Raw genomic sequence first — 24,842 nt, 5'->3', positions numbered from 1 at the left:
GGAAGGTTGATTAAATCTGTACACTCGTTCAGCCCTTGCCATGGGTGGGCCCTGACACTAGAATGGTGATGAAGGCCTCATCCTTCGTTTTCTGGAGGGGCTTGATGCAGTGCTCCTATGCGTGTTTATCGGGTAGCATTTCTGCATGTGGTGCTGCCCCAGGCCCTATGTCAGGCATGAGCCATTCTGCAGCCTGCTGTTTACTTTTGTAGGCCTAGTGGCTTCTGTTTCACTCTGAAAGGATTAAGCCTCAGTGGAGATGCACTCTGAGCAGAGCCTGAGTGTGGAAATTCCTCCTTTTAAGAGTACCTGATGTCATACAGTTATGGTGTTGAGATTTTAGACTTGGGCAAGAGATTATGTCATTCACCCTATTGTATTTTATAACTGCCAGGCAGTGCCTTTAAAAGCACTTAACTACCCATTGAATCAGGGCAAATGGAATCTCATGATGAAATTTTTATAGAGGACCTCAAAGAGAGGACACACCCTGTTTGTTTGTGTTTTTGTGGTACTGGGGATCAAACTCAGGACCTTGTGCTTTCGAGGAGGCAGGCACCGTGCCACTGAGCTAAATCCCCGGCCCAGACACACCCTTTTAAAACCACTTCTTGGAGGAGAGAAAACCTTAGCAAACCTACCTCCGGAATTGTGCAACATCTCACTCGTAGTCTGAAGAGTTGAAGGGTATTAGCTCCTGGTAGTGGTAGTTTTTATTCTGTTTTTATAAGTTTGGGGGCAAAAAGGACAGGGAAGAAATGGGAATTTTTGAAGATAAGTGGCTTGTTTTCCTGTTGTGGACTGTTTACTCTCCACACCAATCTTCCCTCTGAAGCATTGGCTTTGTGGCCATCAGAGGCCTGGAGGACCAGGAGGGGCCGGCAGAGCACCTGGAGATGAGTCAGTGTTTCCCTGGCCTCTGGAATTAGAGGCCCCTAATCTGAGGCAGGAAAGGTGAAACAGATCTTGAGAAGGGGGCTGCAGGGGTCATATTGGGGTCTGCAGAGTGTATGACAGCTGGAGAGGACAGCTATTTAGAAGATTTGTCTGTCTACTCAAGTAGGAAACTTTAGGGCTGGGGATTTAGCTCAGTGGTTCTGCTGCCTGCCTCGAAAGCACAAGGTCCCGAGTTCGATCTTTGACACCAAAAAAAAAATGGGCTTAAGTAGGAAACTTTAAAATCACAACACAACTTGGCACTATGCTGTTCTAAATTCACCTGTCTCAGGAGGTATGGCTTTCTGTAGGGAAGGAGAAGTATAATTTTAACTGTTTTGAATTCTGGCTACTCCAGATTATTCCAGGACACTCATTGTGTTTGCTGGAATGGATCCTAAAGAGCAGGCACAGGGAGGTAGATCCTGCCTGCCTTCCGTGAGGCCACGTTCTCCATGTTGTGGGCGTGGTGAGCTCAGCAGCTCACCTAAGTGGGTCGGCTAGGAAGGGTCTGGGGATTCTGTTTCCAACTCCTGTGTGTAATGGGCAGCCTACATGGTGAGCTGTCCCGCCTGAGGTCATAAGGATGGTAATGAAGCCAGTGCTCAGGTTCTTAGGGAGTTTTACACTGTGCAGTGCAAGTGACACCACCAGGGTTTCATTCTAAAAGAAAGTTAAGATATTGTTTGCTTTTAGAGCAATTGCAGTGCCCGAGTGTGCATGTGTATGTCTGTAAATGTATAGTGCACTACTTTCCAAGGTCCAAATGTTTTCCCCATGAGTGTCTTATGCCCATTTTATTTATGATGTAAGTGGAGAGACTGGATTTTAGAATGTATTTCACTGAAAATTGCTCAGTTTCTTCTGTTTTGTGCAGTCCTGTTTATTCCAGTCTGCTCTGCACTCTCCTTTGGTCATTTTTAGTCTCTCTTTGCTAGAAGGACTGGAGGGAGGAGAGGTGGGCACTGTCCAGTGGGCAAGGCTTTGTTGTATTCATTGTGATCTTAATGACTGTAAAACAGAGTAAATGGTTTTTCTCCAGAGTCGTGTCAGATTTTTTTTGGAGTCACTGCCTGCCTTTCTCAGGTAAGCATGGTTACAGTTAGTCCTGTGTTAACACATGACAGCACTTGCTTATGTTATTGGGTTATTGATCTATTTGTTAACCAGTTTTAGAGAGGACTTGCATTAACCGACTATACATTCACTGTGAATGTCTAACACAGTTTCCATGTTACTTTTAAGAATTAAAATTTTAAATGAGTGGTCTTTGAATTTAAAGGAATTACAAAGATTTAAAACTTGAATATGAAAACATTTGAAATGAAAAGATAAGGAAAATTTAGTCAAGGGCTGGGGATTTAGCTCAGTGGTTTGACCGCCTGCCTCGCAAGTGCAAGGACCCAAGTTCGATCCTCGGTACCAAAAAAAAAAAACAAAACACAAAAATCCCAACAGGAAAATTTAGTCAAAAATTTTTAAAATCTGAATTTTGGTACAGATCAATAAGAAAATAGTAGTAAAACCTAGGCAACCAAGTCAGAAAAGTGAATTTACAGCTTATAAAAAGGAATTGTACAAAAGTATGACAAAACATTTGGTAACACTTTCTAATCCAAGACATGATGGCTTTAATGGAAGTGAGATAAGAAGGTTTGCTTATCAGATCCATAAGTGGTAGACTCCTGTTGGTGGGATGCCGAAGAGGGAAAGAGCACTTCTGCTAATTGCTGGCTGGAGTGTTACTTGAAATACTCATGTATACCCTCCACTCCCTCATGTTAGACATTAGAAAAAGCGTAAGTCAGACTAACTAATCCATGAAGATGTTCACAGTGTTACAAGAGGGTAATTGGAAAAAAATCAGGTTGCTATTGTTGAAGAAACCTGTGTGTACTTATACACAGTGGTTTAGATACTTAGATATTTTTGAATTGTGGTTTATGACAATATATTAAGACATGGGAAATGTTTCAAGTGGAAAAAAGCAGGGTATATCATAGGTATGTACAGTATTACATCAACCAATAGAAAATAGGGATGAAGTATCTGAAAGGAGGGGGTGGAATGTTCATAGTGGTAATTCTAGGTAGTGAAAGAAGTGGATATTTAATGGTTATTTTTTTATTTTGTCCTCCTAACCCCCAGCTGTAACAAAACCTAGTACCCAAAACAACCAAGTTGGGATTGTTAAACTCATTTCAGAATTACAGAGTAGTCTTATCTGGTTAGAATGCGTGTCATCAGATAGGAAGAAGTGTGTGGACAAGGGTGGTCCCCTGAGCCTGTGGTCTCAGTCCTGGCCTGTCCATTGGTGCTTGGTGACATCACAGAAACTAGCAGAGGTGGGAAGGGGTCTGACTGTGGTCCCACCTCACCTGTGCATCTTTGTGCTAGAGGATTAGGGAACAAACTAATGTTTGATTACCATGGTTAGGTTGCTGGCCAGGCTTGGCCTTTAACGCAAGTGTTACTAGTCTGAATGTGACTGCTCCTTTGTCCACACAGTGAGTTTAGCCATAGTTACTGTGTTCTTACTTCTTTTATCAATTATGGAAGTTCTTTGAGACTGTCACATCCTCTTTTTGTTCTTTCTGCATCAATTTGATGCAGATTCTTCTTTTTGAGAAATAGTCTTGCTGTGTAGTTCAGGGTGCCCTTGAACTCATGGCAGTCCTCCTCCCTCAGCCTCCTGAGAGCTGAGATTACAGGCATGCGCCACCATGCCTGGCTATTGATGCAGATTCTTCTTTTTTTTTTTTTGGTACCAGGGATCGAACTTGGGACCTTGGGCTTGCGTGGCAGGTGCCAGAACCACTGAGCTAAATCCCCGGCCCGATGCAGATTCTTAAAAGAGCAAAATTGCCTCCTTTTTTCCCTTCTGAATAGGAATTTGGGGTTTGTATTTTTCAGTGTTTTTTTAAAATATCTGGTATATCTGGATTTGTATTTTTCAGTGTTTTTTAAATATCTGCTATATTTACTTGATGAAGATCTTAAAGTTGTCTGAAATGAAGATCTTTAAATGCCAGGTGCTATGATTATATGCAATTTTATTGTTTTCCTTATATTTTTCTGTATGTTCCAAATTTGTAATCACCATATAAGAAAAATTTTTCAAATAAAAACATGATGTTACCACTTTTTATGCATAAACAGAGTGTACTTTGGCTGTGTGTATACTTTTCATTTACTTCTTGCATTGATTGGATTTCTGGGGTCCAGATGCTCAGAGCCTAGTGCTCAGAAAGGGTTCTGATTCAGTGAGAGGGCATAGGGAAGCAGCCATGCTGAGTTGGGGTACACTGGGGAGCCCCAGGGGCCCTTTGTCAGGGATGGGGGTTGCAGGACATAGTTTAACATACTTGGGGAAATCAGAAACCCAAACGTGTGTGAGTGTAAGATGATTATATGAACACTGGGTTTAGAGCTTGAGAACACTTTCAGAAAGAATAGATGAATGGTTATGTTCAGCAAAGGCTGTACTAATGCTTTTGAATACCTGTTAGTGGTGACACATTCTGTGTGATGTTCTAGCTCAGGGGGCACAGGTGAGCACATGAGCTAGAAAGGAGAGCATCTGCATGACCCAAGGCAAGGTGGGCCTTGACAGCGAGCCTGGAAGACAGCACATTCGGAGTACAAGGGGACTAGAGCATCGCACACTGAGAAGGGCTGAAGGGGAGGTTGGGCACATGCAGGAGGCCAGCTATGAGGAGCCAGCGTCAGAAGCTAGGCTGTGTGTCTGGTGAAGAAGGAAGACCTGGTCAGGGAGGGAGGTGGGTGGAGACTGTGGAGAGGCGTGGAACCTGGTGGATGGCTTTGGACTTGGTGAAGCACGATGCTGCTTTACTTTCTTTTCTTATGTATTTAGTTCTGGATTATAGATGTTTACAGGATCAAAGTCATTTGCGATCATTGTACTAAAACTGGCCTGGGAGCTGTGAGTGTGTCAGAGAGTTCAGGGTAGAAGTCAGAATTTTGACACTGTGTAGCGTCACAGTCTTCTGGACTTGAGATGAAGATTTTGGGACCAGGTTGGCCAACGTAACACGGAACCTAGCGGTGGAGGTGACTCACTGGTCCAGTGGTGTGGGAGGTCTGTGCAGGTCTGTGCCACGTCCCTTGTGCCTGCCTTCTCGTGGGGACCAGGAGCCAGAGCTCTGCCTCACCTGCAGATGGACCCCTGGGGAGGGGGCAGTGTCATCGGTGGAAAGAGGAGAGCCTCATTGATGACGTGGGTCAAATTTGGAGTCCTGGCGGATTTAGGCTGTTCAGACACAGGGACTTGGGGATGGCACAGCTGAAGGGAATTCTCTCAGCAAGGTAGGGAGAGAGCAGGTGACCGGGAGTAGAGCCCCAGGTGATGTGCATGCTGAGGAGATTGAGGGTAGAGAGCTGGAACACGAGTGGAGAGGATCTGGAGAGTGAGGTCTTATTTTTACAAGCCAAAATGAAGTCTGAATCGATCATTTTTATTGTTCTTGCTGGGAAGTTGCATGTCTGAGCTAAAGGTTTAGAGCATACGTTTGTAGCAGACTTGGGTGTGGTTTTCTGTTCCCAGGTCTGTCCAGTGGCCCTGGAGTAGGGGAGAAAGAGGTGATGAAAGTGGGGCAGGAGTGTTGATTGGCTCCTTGAGCACCATGTGGGTGCAGGGGTCTGAGCAGGGCTTGGGTCCTGGCAGAGGAGACACTGGTGTAGTCCACTGGGGCAGGAGCCGTGTGTCCACAGAGAAGCATGGGTGAGCAAGTGTAGCCAGCAAGCACAGATGTCCAGAGTCTCTGAGTGGGGCAGTGAGGTCTGATGGGTGTCCTAGGGACGGCCCTGCTGGTGCTGAAAAGCGGAGGTTCTGCTCGCTGACTTTTGGAGGAGAGGTTGAGTTTTATCTGGTGCTAATCTGAGCCAAGGCAGTGGATGGGTCTGTGGTGGGCAGCGGGAATTTAATGTAGCAACATCTCTGACAGCAGATTCATTAGATAAGAAAAATCAGGATTCAAAATCAGCCTGATCTTCATGGATCACTCACTGGACTTATTACAGCTCATTATTTATGGTGATGAATTGAAATCCCCAGCCTGTCATGGGGTAGCACAAAAAGCACTTCTTTAAGTTCAGGAAGGTCCTTTAAGTAAGGATAGGGAAAGAGCTTATTTGATAGTAGCTTACGCGAAGGAACCCTGGAAATGTCAGTGTAAAAAAGTATACAGGGAGCACTAATACTTTGTAGTTGCTGAAAGTGTTAATTTGGTTTTAAGACATATTAATGAATCTGTGTAGTGTCCAGTTGAGGGACCTGGGTTTCACAAGCCTCTGAGAAGTACTTCCTTTGCTACAGGGACCAAGCAAAATGGCACATCTTCATTACCATGCAGTTTCTCCTTCAATAGTCACACAGGCCAGATGAAGCCAGATGTGTGAACAAATGTAGTTACGTTGCAAAGCACAAAGACATGAGTGGGCACCAGGTATAGACACAGATATAGCAGGAGGGAGCAGTTGCAGAGGTCTGCACCCTGGAACCCCTGTGCACATGCCAGGCAGGACCCACCTTACTGTAGGACTGTTTGCTTGGTGGTTCACAGTGACCTCTGTCTTTTCCCGTCAGGGTGTTGATACAAGCTGGAGCTCTTTGTTGGAGTCTTCCAGAGCTCTCCCAGGGAGAGGTAGGGAAGGGAGTTTGTGCCAGCAGAAGTTGGGAAGCACAGACACCATCTCCCTTCTTCTGAGCCGGTATTGATGCAGGCTGGGGCCTCTGTTGTTTTGTGCTGGGTAGGTTTCAGGGAGTAGGTTGAGAGTTTAATGGAGAGCTTGGCCAGGTCATGACTCAAATGTGGAACCCTAAAAATGAAAATCCTTTCCGTTCTCTATCTCAATCAACAAATATTTCTTTTTTTGGTACTGGGAATAGAACTCAGGTCCTTACGCTTGCACAGCAGTCAATCAACAAATATTTCTTGACTGCCTACCCATGTGCCTTGCAGTGTACTAGGTTCTGTGAAAGATAACAGGAAGTTGACATAATTCTTACATAGGACTCTAGTCTTTAATAAGTAGTGTTGTACCTGATCATTAAGATGGGACCAGGAGAAAAGCATGTCAGCTGGAATCCAGGCCTGATCTGGGGGTGGTGAGACCAGGAGGAGGAGGGTGCTTCTGATTGGTTGTAGGAAACCTTTATTCCTGGGGCAGCAGAAGGAATTCTGATCCTCTGCTCCTTGATGCTTAGAGATGCTTAGAGACCAGTGAGGGGAGACAAATAATGCAGGCCATTCTAGAGTGTGAGGGCATCCAGGGTTCTGCATGCTGGCTGGGGGCCATAGTGGGATGACACCCGAGCTGGATCTCAGGAGGAGCTGAGGGCTGGGCAGGGCCTGGAAACGCTGGGGCTTAGCATGTCTGAGGAACATCGTTTCCATGCGGCTGTTGGTCAGGGTGCCTGAGGGAGCAGTGCTCAGCAGCAGGAGCCAGACCGGCCCGGGGCCTTGGTACCACACCCTGGGATTTCAGTACTGGGATTGCAGCTGAGCATGTTGAGGGGACAGCAGAGTATTATCACCAACGTGGTAAGAGTGGTGTTTTAGAAAGTTGGCATTGAAAAGGAAAAACACTTTTCTCCCATTATAAAATTAATGCTTTTGAAAATGTGGGAAATACAGAAAAGAATAAAAATGAACATATAAATCACCCCTTAATTGCATCAGCACTGGGTAACTATTGTTGCCATTTTGGTGTGGGAAGAACATTGCTAATTACTTCGCCGCGATGCACGACAGGAGCTGTGATGGATGTCCTGAGTCATTCATAGCAGGCTTGTTGCTGCACGGTCTGGGTCTGGAGGTTTCCCGGGTGGTGCGAGCTGGTTGGTGGGGTATCCCCTCGCCCCTCCGCTCCTCTCTGCGTGATGTTCTTTCCACAGCAACACTGGCACCCAGTTGGGGTGCAGGCCTGAGATGCAGGTGGGTGGCGTGCAGGGTTAGTTACTACAGCCGGTAGATAAAGCAGGCTCAGCCAGCATGGACAAACTCGCTCATAAAATGCATATGGAGATCATGTCTTAAATTTTATTCTAAACAAAGATTGTAGAATGACTCATTGGATGAATCTGTCTTACTAATTATATCCGAACTCTCCAAATATTGCAGGATATCATTGTTTTGTGAAAGCCTTTAATAAAAATAACCAGGTCCATGTTTCTGAAATGTGACATTAAATTATTAAATTGCAGAGATATAATGACTTAAAAAGTTATTTTAGAAAGTTAACACGCAATTGTTATTCACAGAGTTGTGTGGAATACAAAATAATTCCTAGAAATATTTGTCAAATGGATCAGAGTAATGTGGAATGTTAAGAGTACTGGCAAGCCGCACACTGGCAGTTAAAAAGAAATTAATTGCTATTCATCAGTACTTTAAAAAAGTCAGCTGGAGACACTTTTAGGACTCTTCAACACCCATGATCCTCAAGTTACAATACAATTGTCCAGACAAAAAATAGGATTATCTTAGAATTAATGCTCACACCTTTATTTTTCTTAAGTGTTTCTGTTGTTTTTCAGACTCTAAAATTTTATTCTTTTAGACATTGTTGTTGACTTACCTAGAAGTAACTACCCCTAGAGAAGCAGTGTAGAACAGTAGAAAAACAGTTTGGAGTTAGACTTGAGTTCAAGCTCTGATGTTTGTTCTAAAAGCCAGGTTTTCTAATGATTAGGTGCAGTGTAGTTTGTTCCTTTCTTTACCTTTAAGGGGGTGGCAGCTCCTGTCTCCCGCAGCATTGGGAGTGGAACGGGCTGGAGTGTATGCAGCACACTTGGCACAGTTCCTGGCACACAGTAGGCAGGCAATAAATGGTCGCTGTTTTTACTAACGCAGCAAAAGCCAGTTTTACGACATAGCCATTGTACCTGGAGTCTGTTTCATCCCTGTGAGGCATAAAAATGACCCCTTTATGCCCCATTCCTTCCCTCCCTCCCCTCCTTCCTTTTCTTTTTTTTTCTTTCTTTTCTTCCTTTCCTGGGATTGAACTCTTGACCTTGTGCTTGCGAGGCAGGTGGCGGCACCACTGAGCTAAATCCCTGGCTTTCCTTTATTTTTTTGTTAAATGATATTTATGTTTTCCCCATGCTTACAAGCCACTATTTTTATCTTTATTTTGTCCATGTCATAATTAGTACTTGTTATTCATTGGTTTTAAGCAGTTCCTTGTAAATATGGTTTTGATATTGCTACTGTATTAAAATAACAAGTGGAAGCTGGAATGGTGTACTAGTTTTTTCTGCTCTTTTTTCCCTGTTATTTTTGTTATAGACTGAAATAATCCTTCATTAAGTTTGTGGAATGTGGATGTAAATTTTTTTATTCATTTGTAAAAAGGCAAAAAATGATTTATATCTATAAAACTGCTGTGATAGCAATGAAGCTAAATGCTTCTCTTAATTTTTCCACTGATGTCCTTAGGTTAATTTCATTTCATAGGGGAGAAAATTAGATAAAATTGTCATGATACCAGCTTGTGTTATAATAATGAAGTACTGTAGAATGCAAACGCACACATTGAGTGCATGGTAAAGCCCTCTTTCTAACTTTCTGTCAGGTGTCATCTGAAGACAGAAGTGCCCTATGGGCTTTGGTCACGTTCCATGGGGGCAACTGCCAGCTGAACCTCAATAAGAAATGCACACATTTGATTGTGCCAGAGCCAAAGGGGGTAAGTGTCCCATGTCCACGTCCTTTGATGTGTTACGTGAATATTTGCACTAATCATACATCTCCTGAGCTTCTGAATTACTAGATTCCATTTACAAAAGCTGATTATATTGGTTTATAATATTTATTTCCAGATTCATTTTGCAGAAATGTGAGATGATTGTAAATTATATATGACTTCTAATTGCAAAGAAATTTGGGTTTATTCTGTGGGGAAAACAGAATTTTCAAAATTCTCTTTCACTCTTTGTCAGAACTCAGTTTATTTTTATATGTGGAAAAAATGTAATTTTAGACTCCCTTGTGTTTTTAAAAAATAGTTTTTCATAAGTGCTGAGGATTGAAATCCAGGGCCTGGTACATGGTAAGATATGCTGGGCCACTGGGTTACACCCAGTCTGTCTCACAAATTTTTAAAAGATTTGTTCCAGGTATAATTATAAAAATGTTTGGTAAAGGCAGGGTCTCACTGTGTCGTTCAGGCTGGCCTTGAACTCACCATGTAGCACAGGCTGGCCTAGAACTTGCACTGATCCTCCTGCCTCAGCCTCCTGAGTGCTAGGATGACAGGTCTGTGCCAGCTTGGTAAAGGTTTTCTATGTATTACATTAATAATCTGGAATGTATCAACACTGCACTTAGTGAGATCAGCACAGGACACTTGTGTCTGAGCAGTAGCGTGGCCAGCGGCATTGGGGCTCAAGTGGGGTCCCCAGGCCCCTTCAGAAATGTGGGTTGCCCTCCGCTTTCTCAGGCTCACTGGACCCCAGCAGTATGTGAGGGAACAGTACAGAACTTTGGGAATCAGTTGAGTGTATTTATATATCTGCCTAGTCTTCTGATTAGTTAGTTTTTTTCCCACATACTGGTCACTGCCTTCACATTTTTGAATTACTTTTGCTTGGAATTGACATTGTTATCCTGTTATTGCATCCGGGTGGACCAAGTCACAAAGGGAGAAGGGAATTGAGTGTGCTGGGGACAGAGGGCGGAGACAAGGCCCGTCATGAAGGTGGCCAGGGCCTCGGGGCCTCGCCCTGCCCAGTGTCCCTGCAGCCCAAGAAACCCTCACCATGTGCTGTGCCTCACGCGAGTTTCCTGATAGATAAGCCGGGAGCTGGCCGGACTGGGGTGACTCAGCATAGTTAGCAAGCTGCTATCCCCAAGAGGAACCTTTTCCTGTGAAAATTCATATGATTCTTGCAATTTATTTAAGTAAACAATTTCAATTTTATATAACAGTCTTAAGTGGTAAATAGTACACTTTGGTTAAATAGTTACTGTAAATGTTATTTTTATCTCAATATGGACTTGCTAAAAATAAATCCTTTGATTTTACATAGTCAGTTTAAAGGGTAAAAGAATTCTTGTAACTGAGCGATACTTCTAAAGAGTCAGCTATAATGGACAATACTTGAAGAGAGTAGGTTTGTCAAAGCTGTTGTAAATTGTAATTTCACTTTTTTTTTTCCAGTATTGGGTACTGAGTCCAGGGGTTTTCTGCCACTGAGCTACGTCCCTAGTCATTGTTAATTTTTTATTTTGAAACAGAGTCTTGCTGGCCTCGAATTTATGATCTTGCTGTCTCAGCCTGCTAAGTATCTGGGATTATAGGGAGGCGCCACTTGACACAGCTGCAATTTGACTTTAATTCTAGAGCCCTAATTTAAGGTTTTTCCCTCCAAAAATATTTTATTGATAAGTCCTTAGTAACTCTTGAGGTTCTAGCTTTTTAAGTTTTTTTGCAGTACTGGGAATTGAACTTGCCATGCAAGATAGGCATTCCACCATTGAGCTACAGCCTCAGCCATGGATGTGATACATATTTTAAAGTACTTATTGACTTTAAAGTATAACTAAAAATGGAATATTTTTTAAATGACTCTTTGGAAGAAAACCATATCTAAGTCAACAGTTTATTAAGTGTGTATATGTGTGCCTTAATTGGGCTTTATCTCAATAAAGAATCACTCTAAATAGATCATTTTATTTGGCTAAAACATGGTTGTGAATAAGACAACAAATATGCTACATGGTCATTTTTAGAAAAAGCGAATATTTTGCACATTTTAAAAGTTTGATATTAAACAAGATACATGTATAGTATACACATGTACTATACTTGTATGTAGGAATTCTCTCATCAAAGTCTAATGAAATTATATTATTTTGTGTAATTTATTTACTCTTCATTCTTGGTTTCACTTATAAACTGGGGAAGAAAAGTAAGTCTTATTTTGCTTTTTCAATTTTAATTTCCCAGTTTTTTTTTGAGTCAGGGTCTCCTATACAGTCAGGATGACCTTGAACTCACTATGTAGCGGAGGCTGGCCTTGAACTTTCAGTGATCCTTCCTGCCTCAGCCTCCAAGGCTGGGATTATAGGCGTGGACCACCATGTACTCAGCTTAATTTCCATTTGTTTTTCTTTGGTACTGGGGATCAAACTCTAGACCTTGCGCTTATTAAGCAGATGCAGTGCCACTGAGCTAAATCCCCAGCCCAGTTTCCCAGTTTTTAAAGAACTGATTCAGTAGGGAAAATGAACTACTGGTTTAGTGGTTACTTCATTTCCTCTGCAGTGGTAAAACTTTTTTTAAATTTTCTTTTATTGGTACATTTTAGGTGCAGGGATAAAACTTAGTAAAAGCAGATTTTAGATTTGCCAATAATGAAAATAACAATAATCCACAGTAATGCTCACAGCATACCAGGTAATGAAATGCCATCCCTTCTTTAACTAGTCTTTCTATACCCACTGCTGTGCTTAAATACTTTCTAAAAATCCATAATGCCTACATGGAAACAAAAAGAAAGAAAGCAATGAATTGTGGAAGTGTCTACGAGTTTGGAGTGCTCTGGTGCAGGGAGGTAGGAGGATCCCATGTGTGATGTCATAGGTGCTCGTCTGTCTGAGTAGAATCAGCATGGGTGTGAAGGTGCGGGAGAGAAGAGTGTGGGGTCTGCTGACTCACAGTGCCCAAGCGAGGGCTGGGGGTATTGCTTGGTAGAGCAGGCCTCATGCACATGCCTGGGTTGTGTTCCCTGCACTGAAGGGAGAACTCCAAACCCTAAATGACACTGTCTTTAGTGATCTGACTCTCTCAATAAAAAAGTGACCAACTTTTAGCAGTCTTGTGAATGAGTTAGGGATAATCATTCTTTTATAATTTTCATAGCTATTTCTTGGAAAACTCATGTGTAACTGACCATGTATTTTTCAATGTGAATACTTGGTGGTTCCCTCAGAGTGTTGGGGGATGATCTTCAACTGTGCAGTTTTCATCTGGGTCATTCTATGACAGCCTGTCACCCTGCCCTATATCCTGTCCTCTCTGCCGCTTTTGTGCAGATAAAGCAGGGGCCTTCAGCACATTTTAGGAAGTAGGCAGTGGTAGCAACTCCTCTTTAGTATCACTGAATTAATAGCTAAGATCACAGAACCAAAAAATCATGGAGGTAGTGTTGGTGCCCAGTCTGTCTGCTGTCTCTCTGAAGGTCATCACATTGCTGTTTGGCTGTGACAGACCATGTGCCCTCCTGGTCCAGCGCAGGAACTGGCTATGGCCACCCCAGCATGTCCCTTCCCAGGTGCCTGAGAAGCACCAGTGAACCTGAAGATCTGTATGTCCCAGCGTCATGATTTATAAAACCAAAAGTTAATGCAGATTATAATTAGCTACTGTATTCCTTAGCCATGATTATATCTGTAGCCTATACCAAATGACTAAATAACCATGGTATTTGATATTAAATCCCTTCAAGATAGCTGAGTTTTTGATATAGGGCTATGATCTGTGGATGAAACAAGACCTTCAAATAATCCAAATAATGTAAGGAAAATATAATTTCCAACCTGCTAGATGTCTGGACATGCTGAGTTCGTGTTCTCTGAAATGGAAGAATAAATTCTAGGAACAGTGGAGGTTAAGAGTAGGAAGAATTAACCGAGAGAAAGAAAGCTTCTAAGACAGAAGGGAGACCAGAAAGTGGGTTGTCCGCTGACCCCTCAAGGCTGTTTCATTGAGCAAAGCCACGAGATGAGGTGGGACAAAACTACAGTCAACTAAGATTGTATGTGTAGTCGCTTAGGTAATATTGATCCAATGGGAAATCACAGGTGGGTTTGAGGTGGGACGAAACTGTGGGTCACTCAATAGGATTACAAGTATAGTCACTTAGGTAATGATTAAATGGGGATTAAATGGGGAAGCAAGTCCGAAGCAAGCTTACTTGGAGTGAACGTGGATTTTCCAGTCACTGCTCTTCAGCCCTGGGGAAGTGTGTGGGTGTAGTTGGGCCTTTTTCTGTATCCTGGCCTTCAGTGAATGAGCCTCAGGCCACCATTGTCTTCTGTGCAGGGCCCTGCCCTGCCTGACTAACTGCCTATAATATTTTCTAACTAGTTTAGCTGTTTATAATAGTTTGATCATTCCTTTATAGTATTATTTTCTACAGCCTATTCAGATATAACTTTGTAAGTGTAATAATGATTTAAATAATTCAGTGATTATAACAATTTAAATAATTTATTAATAATTTAAATTCAATGATTTAAATAATAATTTAAAATATTATAAATTGTATAAGTGCTAAGTAAAGACCATGCATGAAAATAAATGACATTGCTAATGCTAACTCATCCTTTTGCATTTTTAAAAGTTTATTTATTGTATTGATTGATTGATTGATTGATTGAGACAAGATTTCACTCTGTAATTCAGGCTGGCCTTGAAATCTCCATATAGCCCAAGCTGTCCTCTAATCGTGGCAGTCCTCTTGCTTCAGCCTCCTGAGTGCTGGATTACAGGCATTCCTACTACACCCTGCACTTTTGTACTTTTAAAATGAGTGCATAAAGGAAGCTCGTGCAGATGGCTTAATGAAACTTTGATTTAAACTGAGGAGGACTGCAGGGACAGGGTGTGGCTGTAGTTACTGGGAGGGGCTGGTCTGCAGGGACTGCAGTTTGCTGGGTTTCCGCACTCCCGCTGTGCCCATCCTAGTCATCTGATGTCACAGTGTACATGCACATGGTCAGCCAGTGTCGGCCACCCTGTCACCCCAACCCTCACACTGCTTGCTGAGGTCCTTGACACTTGGAGAATTCATGATTTCAAAAAAATTGTTCGTGCACTGGCTCAGACAAAGGCACTGTAGTAGTTCCTGGCTGTTAAATTGTCTTTAGTAGTAATGCTTTGGTGACAGAGCCTCTCTTGTGACAAGTGAGAGGTGGGCTGAGCAGAGTTGATAAGGCAGGCTCCTCCCCACATGCTCTCCTTGAGTCTGCACAGGAAGAAAGTAGCCCAGCCAGCCCTGAAATGGAGGAGCCCACACCTTTAGGGACTCGAGGATCCCAAACTCCTATGTGTATGTGGGAGACCACTTTTCATTGTCTAATGTCTGCCCTACTTCTGTCCATGGCAGTAGTAGTTTTAATTTTGGTATTTGTTAACAGAATTTAAAATTACTTTATTTCATATTTAATTTAATTTAATTTATTTATTTAGGTACTGAGGAGCAAACTCAGGACCTTGTGCTTGCGAGGCAGGCGATGGCACCACTGAGCTAACTCCCCGGCCCAATTTCATACTTTATTATTTCAAGTATCTTGTTACCTTCAGTGAGGTGGCTTTTTGAGACAGGGTCTTGATGTAACCTAGCCTTGAAGTTGCAGTGATCCTCCTCCCTCAGCCTCCCAAGTGCTGGGATTATGAGCATGTACCACTGCGCCCAGCTATAAGCCATATTATCTGTGTTATTCTTATTTGAACGTGTATTTGTATTATTGAGTTTATAAATACTTTTATATATCCCTGGACTTCGTATTTTCCTAAAATAATTCTGTGGACCTTCTCGGCGGATAGTCCAGACATTGGGACTCTCTAGTCTACTATAGAAATTTATCCTTGTGCTTACTGGGGTGGGAGGGTCTGTGGAACATTTTTATACTTAAGTATAGTGGTACCTTGGTTCATGAACTTAATTAGTTCCGTGATTGTTGGGGAAATGGCCATATTTGCATTTGTGCAAAAAGGTTGGCCACAGTTGTGTTTGTCCCCCGATGCAGTTTGCAAACAAAAATAAGATTTTGCCCAATGCTTCTGTTTGCAAGCCAAATTGTTCACAAACAAAAGTGTTTGTGAACCAAGGTACCTCTGTACTTAAGAATGACGTGATATTTAGGGTACAGAGTAAGAAAGGTTACCAGTTGGTATGCTCCTGTACAGGTGCTAGAAGGGTAAATCGGTGTGGCTTTTTTGGAGGGAAGTGTCATCCCAGATAGGAGAGTGTAGAAGTAAAAGGAATTGCCATGTGTTATGTGCACGCACCAGCTCCCCAAGAGGAATGGAATCATGTACCGTGAACATGTGCTAACAAAATTTAAAAACGGTAAAATAAAAAGCAAAAGAGCATGAAGTCCACATTACTTTCAAAGTGAACACCAGAACTTTGGAATTAATCACAAAATTTAACTCCAGTTTTTCACAGCAAAACACTAGGATGACTTTGCCACTGGCTGCAGGCAAAGCCGTTGCTGTCTGTGAAGCAGGAACCCCCCTGGAGAGAGTATGGGGGCCTGTGTGGGAAGCAGCTCCAGTAGCCTTGTGGGCTGTGGCAGTGGCTTAGTTTGCGAAGTCTTCAGTAGGTGGAGGTGTGCATGCAGGCAGGAGGTGGTGGCACAAGTGAAGTAGGCTGTGGGTAGCTCAGGGGTTCTTGATGCTGTCTACTCGGTGCTCTTTGCAGTTGTACATTTAGAACTGACAACAAAAGCACCAGCATAGAAGTGTGCCTGTTGAACAGTGTGTGTGTGTGTTTCTAGTGTAGTAAATGAAAAATGCACAGGGTGGTATATTTGCACTCTCCGTACCGTATATGCGTATGTGTTTATGATAAAATTATTAGAACTACCCACCAAAAAATGCTGATCGTGTCCTTTCCAGTCAGTGGCTGTGCTTCTATTTCTTTGCTTAGGTTTTCTTAGTGTGGGCATTTTACCTGGAGAACTGGTGTGGTCCCTTTGCTGGGCAGGGCTTCCTCTCTTCAGGTCCGCAGGCTGCAGAATGCAGAGCCTCACCCCCCTCTGCTCCCCTGTCCCCACCAGGTGCAGGCCTTGCCCCCACTGTAAACTGCAAGTGCCACAGTGCTGTCCGCTGTAGTTTGCAGGTTTCAGCTTAGAGCCCAATCATGTGGTGGCTAGAGGTGTGCACTCCCTCTCCAGGCTTTTCTCAGCCAGTGGTGAGAGTTCACTGAGCCGTATTTACAGACTCATTTTTTAGAAGCCATGTCCTTGCTTTGTGAATTGTTTAATCTGTCTCCTCTACCATTGGTGCCCACCCTGCCTCCTTCATTGCGTTGTGTCCTGTGCTGTCCTTTCTAACCATGCAGAGGCTGGTCAGGCTTCATGCATCCTCCTGCCCATGCCAGTGTGGTCCTTCTCACCACAGCACCTGGCATGGGTTCTGTGTTATATTCTCACTGCATGTTTAATTCCTCTAAATTTTGAGCCAATCTGTGGCTCTCCTTAAGCCAGAGATGTGTTGCCTTTTTTGGCCTGCAGCCCCTCGAGTTGCCGGGCATGTATAATGAACTCCCTAAATACCAGATACCTGGGAAAGTTTCGCTGTGACCACCGTCCACATCCCTGTTCCTGAGGGATGTTCCTGAGACTGTTCCTGAGGCATTGAAGATGCCACGTGTAAAACCAGCTTTACAAAAAGTGTCTGTGTAAAAACTTAGTGTGTTTTTGCTTCATAATTTTCCATAGGGTTCCTAGCTGTACTTGTGCATTTAAAATGCCCCTTTCAGATGGCTTTACACAAGACTGCTGTTGCAAGTATTTGGCCCTTGGTGGCACTGGCGTGGTCCCTTCTTGTCTGCAGGAGTGCAGGCTGCTGGACACTGAAGCCATGTTCCTCCTGATGCTCTTCCTAAAAGTGTGGAATCCCAGAGATCGATGATACTGACATCCTTGTGTGTTTGTGCTTCACTCACAGGAGAAGTATGAATGTGCTGTGAAGCGAGCTAGTATTAAAGTGGTGACTCCTGACTGGGTGCTGGACTGTGTATCCGAGAAAACCAGGAAGGACGAAGCACCTTACCATCCACGCCTGATCATCTATGAGGAGGAGGAAGAGGAAGAGGAGGAAGAGGAGGAGGAGGGAGAGAATGAGGAGCAGGACTCGCAGAATGAGGGCAGCACTGAGGAGAAGTCGAGCCCAGCTAGCTCACAGGAAGGCTCTCCTTCCAGGGACCAGCCATTCTTGCCCAAGCCCAGCGCAGAGACCTCCAAAGGGGAATTGATGTTTGATGACTCTTCAGACTCGTCGCCTGAAAAGCAAGAGCGGAACTTGAACTGGACCCCAGCCGAAGTTCCTCATCCCACAGCTGCCAAACGCAGGCTGCCCCAGGGTAAGGAGGCTGGGCTCATTAACTTGTGTGCCAATGTCCCTCCAGTCCCGGGGAACATCCTGCCTCCGGATGTCCGGGGGAACTTCATGGCTTCCGGACAGACCCTCCAGAGTTCCGAAAGAGCAGAAATGATCACCACGTGGAGCCCAGCTGTGCGGACATTGAGGAATATTACTAATAATGCTGACATTCAGCAGATCAATCGGCCATCAGATGTAGCACATGTAAGTTATTCTGGAAAAGAAATTTTAATAATTGGATTTAAGAATTGGATTTCGCAGCTCTTTCAGGATAGTTCATTTTATTGTTTCTGCTTCTTCAGTCTAAGTCACTTAGAAAGTGCTGTTTGTGAGGTTCCCACCCAGCATCCTCTGTGGCACCAGCTGCCCCTTAGAAATGAGTTGCTACGTGGGCTTCAGCCCCCACCACTCCCTCGGTCCCTTCCCACCTTGCAGTATACACTCGTCTTAACGTGGCTGGGAGTAGGAGCAGACTAGGGCTGGTCCCCACAGGTGTCCTCTGTTGCCACTCAGAGCAGGGGTGGGGCTGAGGGCATGTCCACCCAGTCCCTGTACAGCAGGATAGCGGGCTGCTGAGGGCCACAGAGAAATGGGTGCACAGTGTACAGTATAAAGAGTGGTAGGCTAGTGGACAGAAAGTTCTAGAACTTGTGACCGAGAGTGGTCATCCCACCAGCATGGGCAGGTTGGTAGGCAAGCGGCTCTAGAGAAGAATCTCATTGGGAATAGAAGTTGGCGAGCAGTTGGGCACATTGCTGCCTGTGGTGTCCTTGGGAGGGGCTGTGGTCACTGCTGCATGCTGGCCCACCGTGGAGGAGGACCGGTCTGAAGCTCGCCAGTGGGTGAGAGGGAACATGAGGACAATTGCAAGATGTGAAGAAATGAACTTCTGAGATGTTAGGAATAGGAGACAGATGGGGTTTCACCTCTGGCTGTGGTGGAAGGGCATAGCTCACCAGTAGACTCCTGTTTGAATTGTAAATGTTGGTGGTACATAATCATCAGCATGCACTACAGTGCTTTCTGTGGTAGTAGTAAGTCAGATTATGTAATTTAAAGAAGGGTTTTGACAGTGATGATGAAGAATTCCAACCTCTGTTCATTCAAAATTATTTGCAGTATGTATGACACAATTCTGAGAGCAATTAGGATTCCTGCTTTTTCTTACATTCCTAAGGATGGGATGTGTTTTCAGGAGAGGTGGATCAGGAATCTGACAGGTACAGCAGGTGTTGAGCAGGTGTCTTGATGGCACCTGGTCCCCTAGCTGTCCTACCCCATCCCCGGCCTTCCCAGCTAGGGAGAGCACCCAGGCTGGTGGCCTCTTCACACCTGGCCGGGGCGCTTGTCCTAGAGCTCTTGTCCTTGAATGGACTAAGTCCTCTTCACCTTTGCTTCTCAAGCCCGACGCAGATGGTTCAGCGTCACTGTCTCATGACCAGCCCTCCTCTGCCCTCTCAGATTGTGACCTCCCATATAGACGGCCACTCTGCCACTCGTGTGGCTGCTCCTCCTACTGGCGTCCCTCTGTGACCCCGTCGTGGATGCTCCTGGGTCTGTGTAGGGTCATCCCTCAGAGTCCCCTTGTTCTGCGGTAGGTGGTACAGAGGGGAGGCTGGTCATGTTTATTTCCTCAGGACCCACCCAGTTTCCTTGGTGGAAAACAAGGTGTGTTCAAAATAAAAAGTGAGAGGAGACCAAACCATGTGGCTCCCGTGTCCTCTCCAGGAGGCAGGTCAGTGTCATCAAGGGTTGCGTGCAGGCCCACCACTGGCCAGGTGTGCATACCTGGGCAGGTGCCTCACACAGGTTCTGCTTGGACTTGGTGGTGCACCAGAGGCTGTGTGGCTGCGTAGGGTGGTGTGTGGTGCAGCTGATTTTCCCCTTTGCCTTAAAAAATACTTTCAAGTCTTGAGAAGAAACAGTGCTCATGCTGGCTTCTCAGCTGTAAGAAGTTGACTTCAGGCCTGGGGATTTAGCTCAGTGGTTCCGGCGCCTGCCTCGCAAGCTCCAGGTCCTGAGTTCGATCCCCGGCACAAAAAAAAAAAAAAAAGTTGACTTCAACTTTGCACTATTAGAGCCTGTTGAATGAAGTTTATCACGCAGCATGTTTGTTTTATTTGGTGTTGCGTAGAAAAGTACTGTGCGGTCCAGTACCTTGCAGTGACTCGTGTCCCTGGTCACTATCCCTTTCCCTTCCACCCTCCCTTAGCACAGAACCCTTAGCTCAGCCCTGTCCTGTGCAGCAGAGTGAACTGGAAGGGAAGCAGTCTGACTTGATATTCGGCTCCAGCTAGAGACAGTTGTGTCCATCTGAACAGCGTAGAGTCTTTGAGGAAGTGTAGTTCGGCATCTGTAATGATGGTCTGTTGAGACACTTGCCGTGCAGGCAGACCTATGCTTGGGTCCTGTCTGTTCCTGTGTCATCTTACTGTGCAGAGGATGTGCAGCAGAGGAAGCCGTGGCCTGGCTGGGGCAGCTGCCTCGTTGGAGTGCTGGGGTTCACTGTGAGCCTTGCTCTCTGGAAGGTGAACCCCTGCTTGGCCACACAGCAGGAAGAGGTGGGGTGGCAGCTGAGGGACGAGATGGGGTGAATATGAGCCTGGCTGCTGGGCACCTCTACCCTGTCATTCCACACGGGCCTCCTAGTCAGAAGGAGGCTGGGATGGCAGAGGGGAGGGCGGGGGAGGTTGTAGGTGCTACCCTGGCTTCTTGAACTATAAGTCTTTATGTTAATTCACTTTAATTCATTAGTTCATCTCATGTAATGCACATCGTGTAAATTCTGGTATTCTCAAAAGAGGCATTTGTATAGTTGCTGTTTTGATATTGGTGATGCAAAGGAAACACAAAAAAAGCTGCAGTATGGCTTTTGCAGTTCACTCTCACTTGACGCTTCTAATGGTGGCACATGAGCTCTGCTCTTGCTCCCCTGCTTTGGGACCCATGGATAAGGACCAGCCTTGCTCTTGTTTTCCAGATCCTGCAGTCCCTGTCGGCACCCACAAAGGCCCTGGAGCCACAGGTGGGCCATGGCCAGCAGGGACATGGCAGTGCCAGCACCGGTGCCATGCTGCTTGGCCCGACAAGGGGTGCTCCTGACACTCACCTGCCACCACCACACCGCCAGCCCCTGCCTCAGCACCCATTGCAGCACCCTGTCCTTCACCTGCAGCCCCCACAGATGCCCCAGCAGCCCTGTCCACAGCAGCAGCACCCATTCCCACAGCAGCCCCAGCAGCAGGCCCTTCAGCACCCATTCCCCCAGCAGCAGCTGCACCCCCAGCCGCAACTACACCGCCCCCAGCAGCCCCTGCAGCCGTTCCAGCAGCAGCACCTGCAGCAGCAGCTCCACCAGCTGCAGCAGCAACAGCTGCAGCACCAGCAGCTGGCACAGCTGCAGCAGCAGAGCCTGCTACAGCAGCAGATGCAGCAGCAACAGGTACAGCAGCTGCAACGGCTTCACCAGCACCAGCAGCAGCAGCTGCAGCATCCTGCCGCTCCACACCTGGGCCAGGCGGCCCCAGCCATGCAGCACCAGCCTCCGCACCTGCAGCCCCCACCGCCGCAGCAGCCCCCACAGCTGCCGCTGTGTGGACACGACCCAGCGGTGGAGAGTGAGTAGTGGGTTTCTTTAAGTCTAGGGCCTGTGTAAGTGTTTCTGGGGATGAGGTTCGAGGTGGGGTTGCATCTAGTAATGATCATGGAACCGGGAGTGGGAGCCTCACGTCCAGCAGAGCAGCTGCAGTGGGTCACTGTACTCTTGTTCCTATTCTGGGATGTCACCTGCTGCTGCAGGACATCCTAGTCATCTCTAGCACTGAGGGTGTTTAGCATCCAGGCATGAATTCTTTTGGCCTTGTTATTTAATGGCTGCTTTACCCAGATGATCAAATCTGTATACTTTTGCTGTGTTCCCGGTGTGCGTAGGTTGCTGGTGCCCCCCTCAGCTCAGAACAGTTGTGCCTGCATGTTCATCGAGTTCTGACTTCTTTCTTTCCTAGTTCCAGAAGAAGCCTTCCTGCTGGGGTGCGTGTTTGCGATTGCGGAGTACCCAGAGCAGATGTCTGATAAGCAGCTGCTGGCCACCTGGAAAAGGGTGAGCTTCCTTTGTGCTGGAAGATGAGCTGTTCTGAATGTAGACTGCCTGCTCCTTCAGCCACACTTCTGAGACGCAGCTGTGTGTTCCAAGCATGTGGTGGGCAATCTTGCTATGAGCCCTCTCGCCTTTAGGTGAAGATTTGGGGTTTTATCATCTTTGAGATCCTTTTGGCTCGGAATTCTGGGGCACTCATTCTTTGTCTATAATTAGAGGTGTTGGGTAAGGCGAGGGGCCGGTGACCTGGGACAGGGACTAGCAACTTGTATGTGTCTGAGTTGTTCTATTCTTCAAAGGTGCATGCTAGAGATTCCTGAGACCCCCAGGCTAAGTCTTCTCATTGTGGAACAGTGGTCCATTTCTTTGTTTTTTATTTTGCCTGGTGGCTTTTAGAGAAGAGAAAAAGCAAACACTTTCCTTGCTATGCCACAAATCAAAACTGAGTCCAACAATTTTTTGAAATAAAACCTGAGTAGAGTTCAGATATGTCTTGAATGTGCTTCAATGTAAACATTACTGGCATTTAAATCCCTGATGTTGCTGGCCGTGGTGAGATACGTCTATAATCTCAGCATTTGGGGGGCCGAGATAGGAGGATTGCCACAAGTTCAAGGCCAGGCTGGGGTACATTGTGAGTTCGAGGCCAGCCTGGACTACGTGGAGAGACCTTGTCTCAAAAAATGAAAAACACTAAAATAAATCCCTGATGTGTTGGGTAGCAGAGACGAGACAGACTGACCCTGGCACCTGAGGAGCAGGCTCTGGGGCTGGGATAGAGATGGCACAGATACAATGGGAGCCCAAGGAAGGACATTCACCTGCCGGTTGGGGGTTCATTACGAAGCCTGGTAAGGTGATTCCTGGGCTGAATCTTATGTATAAGTGGGAGCAACAACCTGGGAGAGGATCGTACAGAAAGAGAGAGAAAGAGAGAGGGAGGGAGCAAGTGAGCAGCTGGCAAAGGCTGGTGCCTGCCCAGGTTGATGAGCAGAGACTGGCAGAAAGCTCCTGTGTGGGGGAGAGGCAGCGAGGGCAAGGGACAAGGTAGGCATGACTAGAGAGTGACCAGACTCAGGACAGCAAGGCTTGGGAGGAGCACTTTGGAGCAAGACACGGTGAATTAAGGGGAGACTCAGCATTGCCTCAGTTTCTTATTGCTGTGTAACAAATTTCTCCAAAGCTTTGTGACTTAAGACAGCATTTATTGTCCCACGGATGGGAAATTTTGAGGTGGTGTAGGTGACTATGACTCTGCTGTCCCCTGTGGCTATAGGAGTTGTTGCCCTTGGGGCGCGACACATGCTGTCCAGTTGCTGAGGTGGCCACAGCAAGGCAGAGGCATCCACCCCAGACCACAAACCCAGGCTGCAGGTGCGGTGCCACTAAGCTAAATTTCCGGCCTAAGAGCCAGTGTCCTTTGTAGCGGGGTGTTGAAAATCCACACAGGCCTGGGGGAGCGGCTTGACTCTTGGGGAGATGCAGCAAGTAATGGGTGGACACAGATTAAGGCCACCACACCCATTTCTGTGAGTTTGAGGGACATCAGGAAAAGAACTTGGAAGCAGCAGGTGGGAGGGGAGGAATGAGGTAGTCGCAGACACCAGGGAAGTAAAAGGTGGTTGGAGAGGGCATCGACTACTGAGGGCTGCACCACTGGCTGATCCGAGGAACAGGTGAGAAGTGGGTGTGGTTGGATGGGAAGGTTGGGGATGGCGCCCTGGTGCTGCTGTCAGCAGGTGTTATGAGGCGGATTGATGAGTTGCCTGGAACTGGGTGGGGTGCGGTGGCTCAGGGCAAGGCAGGGATGCAGCTTTTTTCACCTTCCTTGTTAAACCACATTTGTAGTAACTGAAAATACTAAACTTGCAAGTAGTAAAGGAAACAGAATGGGGCTTTTGGAGCAGTTGGCCCTGTTTTTGACTTTATATTTTATGATATACTCATGTTCCCCTCCCTAGGTGTACAGTACGTAGAGGTTTGACACATACTTGGTTCCATGTAATTAGCATTGAGTACAGAACAGCTCCTTCACCCCAAAACGCTGAATCTGTTTAAAATTCAGTTGTCAGAATTTACTCATTTCACCCTGATCTTCTCTTTTCCCTTCCTTCCTTTTAGAGTAGTGGTTATCAAGGCAGGTGAATCTGTCTGGGATGCTTGGTGGTGTCTGGAGACATGTGTGCTGCTCAGGTTGGGGGTCCTCCCCTTGTGTGGGTGGCAGGGACCCGGGAGCTGAAGATGCTGTGCTGCCCAGGCCAGCCTCACCACCCACGGCCTCAGGTCCAGAGCAGAGACACTCCTTGCTTAAAGGATCATGTTTCAGTTTTCTTCTTTCTCCCTGGACATTGAGATGAAATGAGTGTTGGGATTCACCTGCTGAGTAGAAAAATCTGTCAGTGTACACGGGTGATGGGCCTTTTGCATAGCTGTCTTTTGGACCTGCAGTCGTGCTGAGCCCATGGGACTGAGGTACACTCTGGCTGTCTTTCGTGCAGATCATCCAGGCACATGGTGGCGTGGTGGACCCCACTTTCACAAGCCGGTGCACGCACCTCCTCTGCGAGAGCCAGGTCAGCAGCATGTATGCACAGGTGAGGAGGTGGCCCACCGTGCTCACACGTGGCCTTCAGAGTTGGCTGGTTGGTAGTTTTGGAAAGAACTTTTTCTG

At 45.9% G+C, this 24,842-nt stretch overlaps 1 protein-coding gene across 5 annotated transcripts in view; it reads left to right on the top strand.

Annotated features, from left to right (window-relative positions):
* Positions 1 to 24,842, top strand: part of Paxip1 (PAX interacting protein 1) — a 56,028-nt gene that overhangs the window by 9,826 nt on the left and 21,360 nt on the right. For 3 of the 5 annotated variants that reach the window (XM_087207828.1, XM_004860343.4, XM_021240832.2), the window contains exons 4-9: positions 1,959 to 2,022; positions 9,532 to 9,645; positions 17,641 to 18,279; positions 21,056 to 21,692; positions 22,080 to 22,174; positions 24,670 to 24,765. In XM_087207828.1, coding sequence (XP_087063954.1) covers positions 1,959 to 2,022; positions 9,532 to 9,645; positions 17,641 to 18,279; positions 21,056 to 21,692; positions 22,080 to 22,174; positions 24,670 to 24,765 — 1,645 coding nt within the window. Of the gene's footprint in view, positions 1 to 1,958; positions 2,023 to 3,877; positions 7,500 to 9,531; positions 9,646 to 17,640; positions 18,280 to 21,055; positions 21,693 to 22,079; positions 22,175 to 24,669; positions 24,766 to 24,842 lie in introns of those variants that run through there. The other 2 variants (XM_087207827.1, XM_021240833.2) reach the window with 2 other exon arrangements.

The sequence above is a fragment of the Heterocephalus glaber genome, unplaced genomic scaffold (assembly GCF_053883595.1).
Source record: "Heterocephalus glaber isolate CG9 unplaced genomic scaffold, H.glaber_assembly_v1.0 deba00000818, whole genome shotgun sequence".
Classification (NCBI taxonomy): domain Eukaryota; kingdom Metazoa; phylum Chordata; class Mammalia; order Rodentia; family Bathyergidae; genus Heterocephalus; species Heterocephalus glaber.
This window is presented reverse-complemented; position numbering and strand designations above follow the sequence as displayed.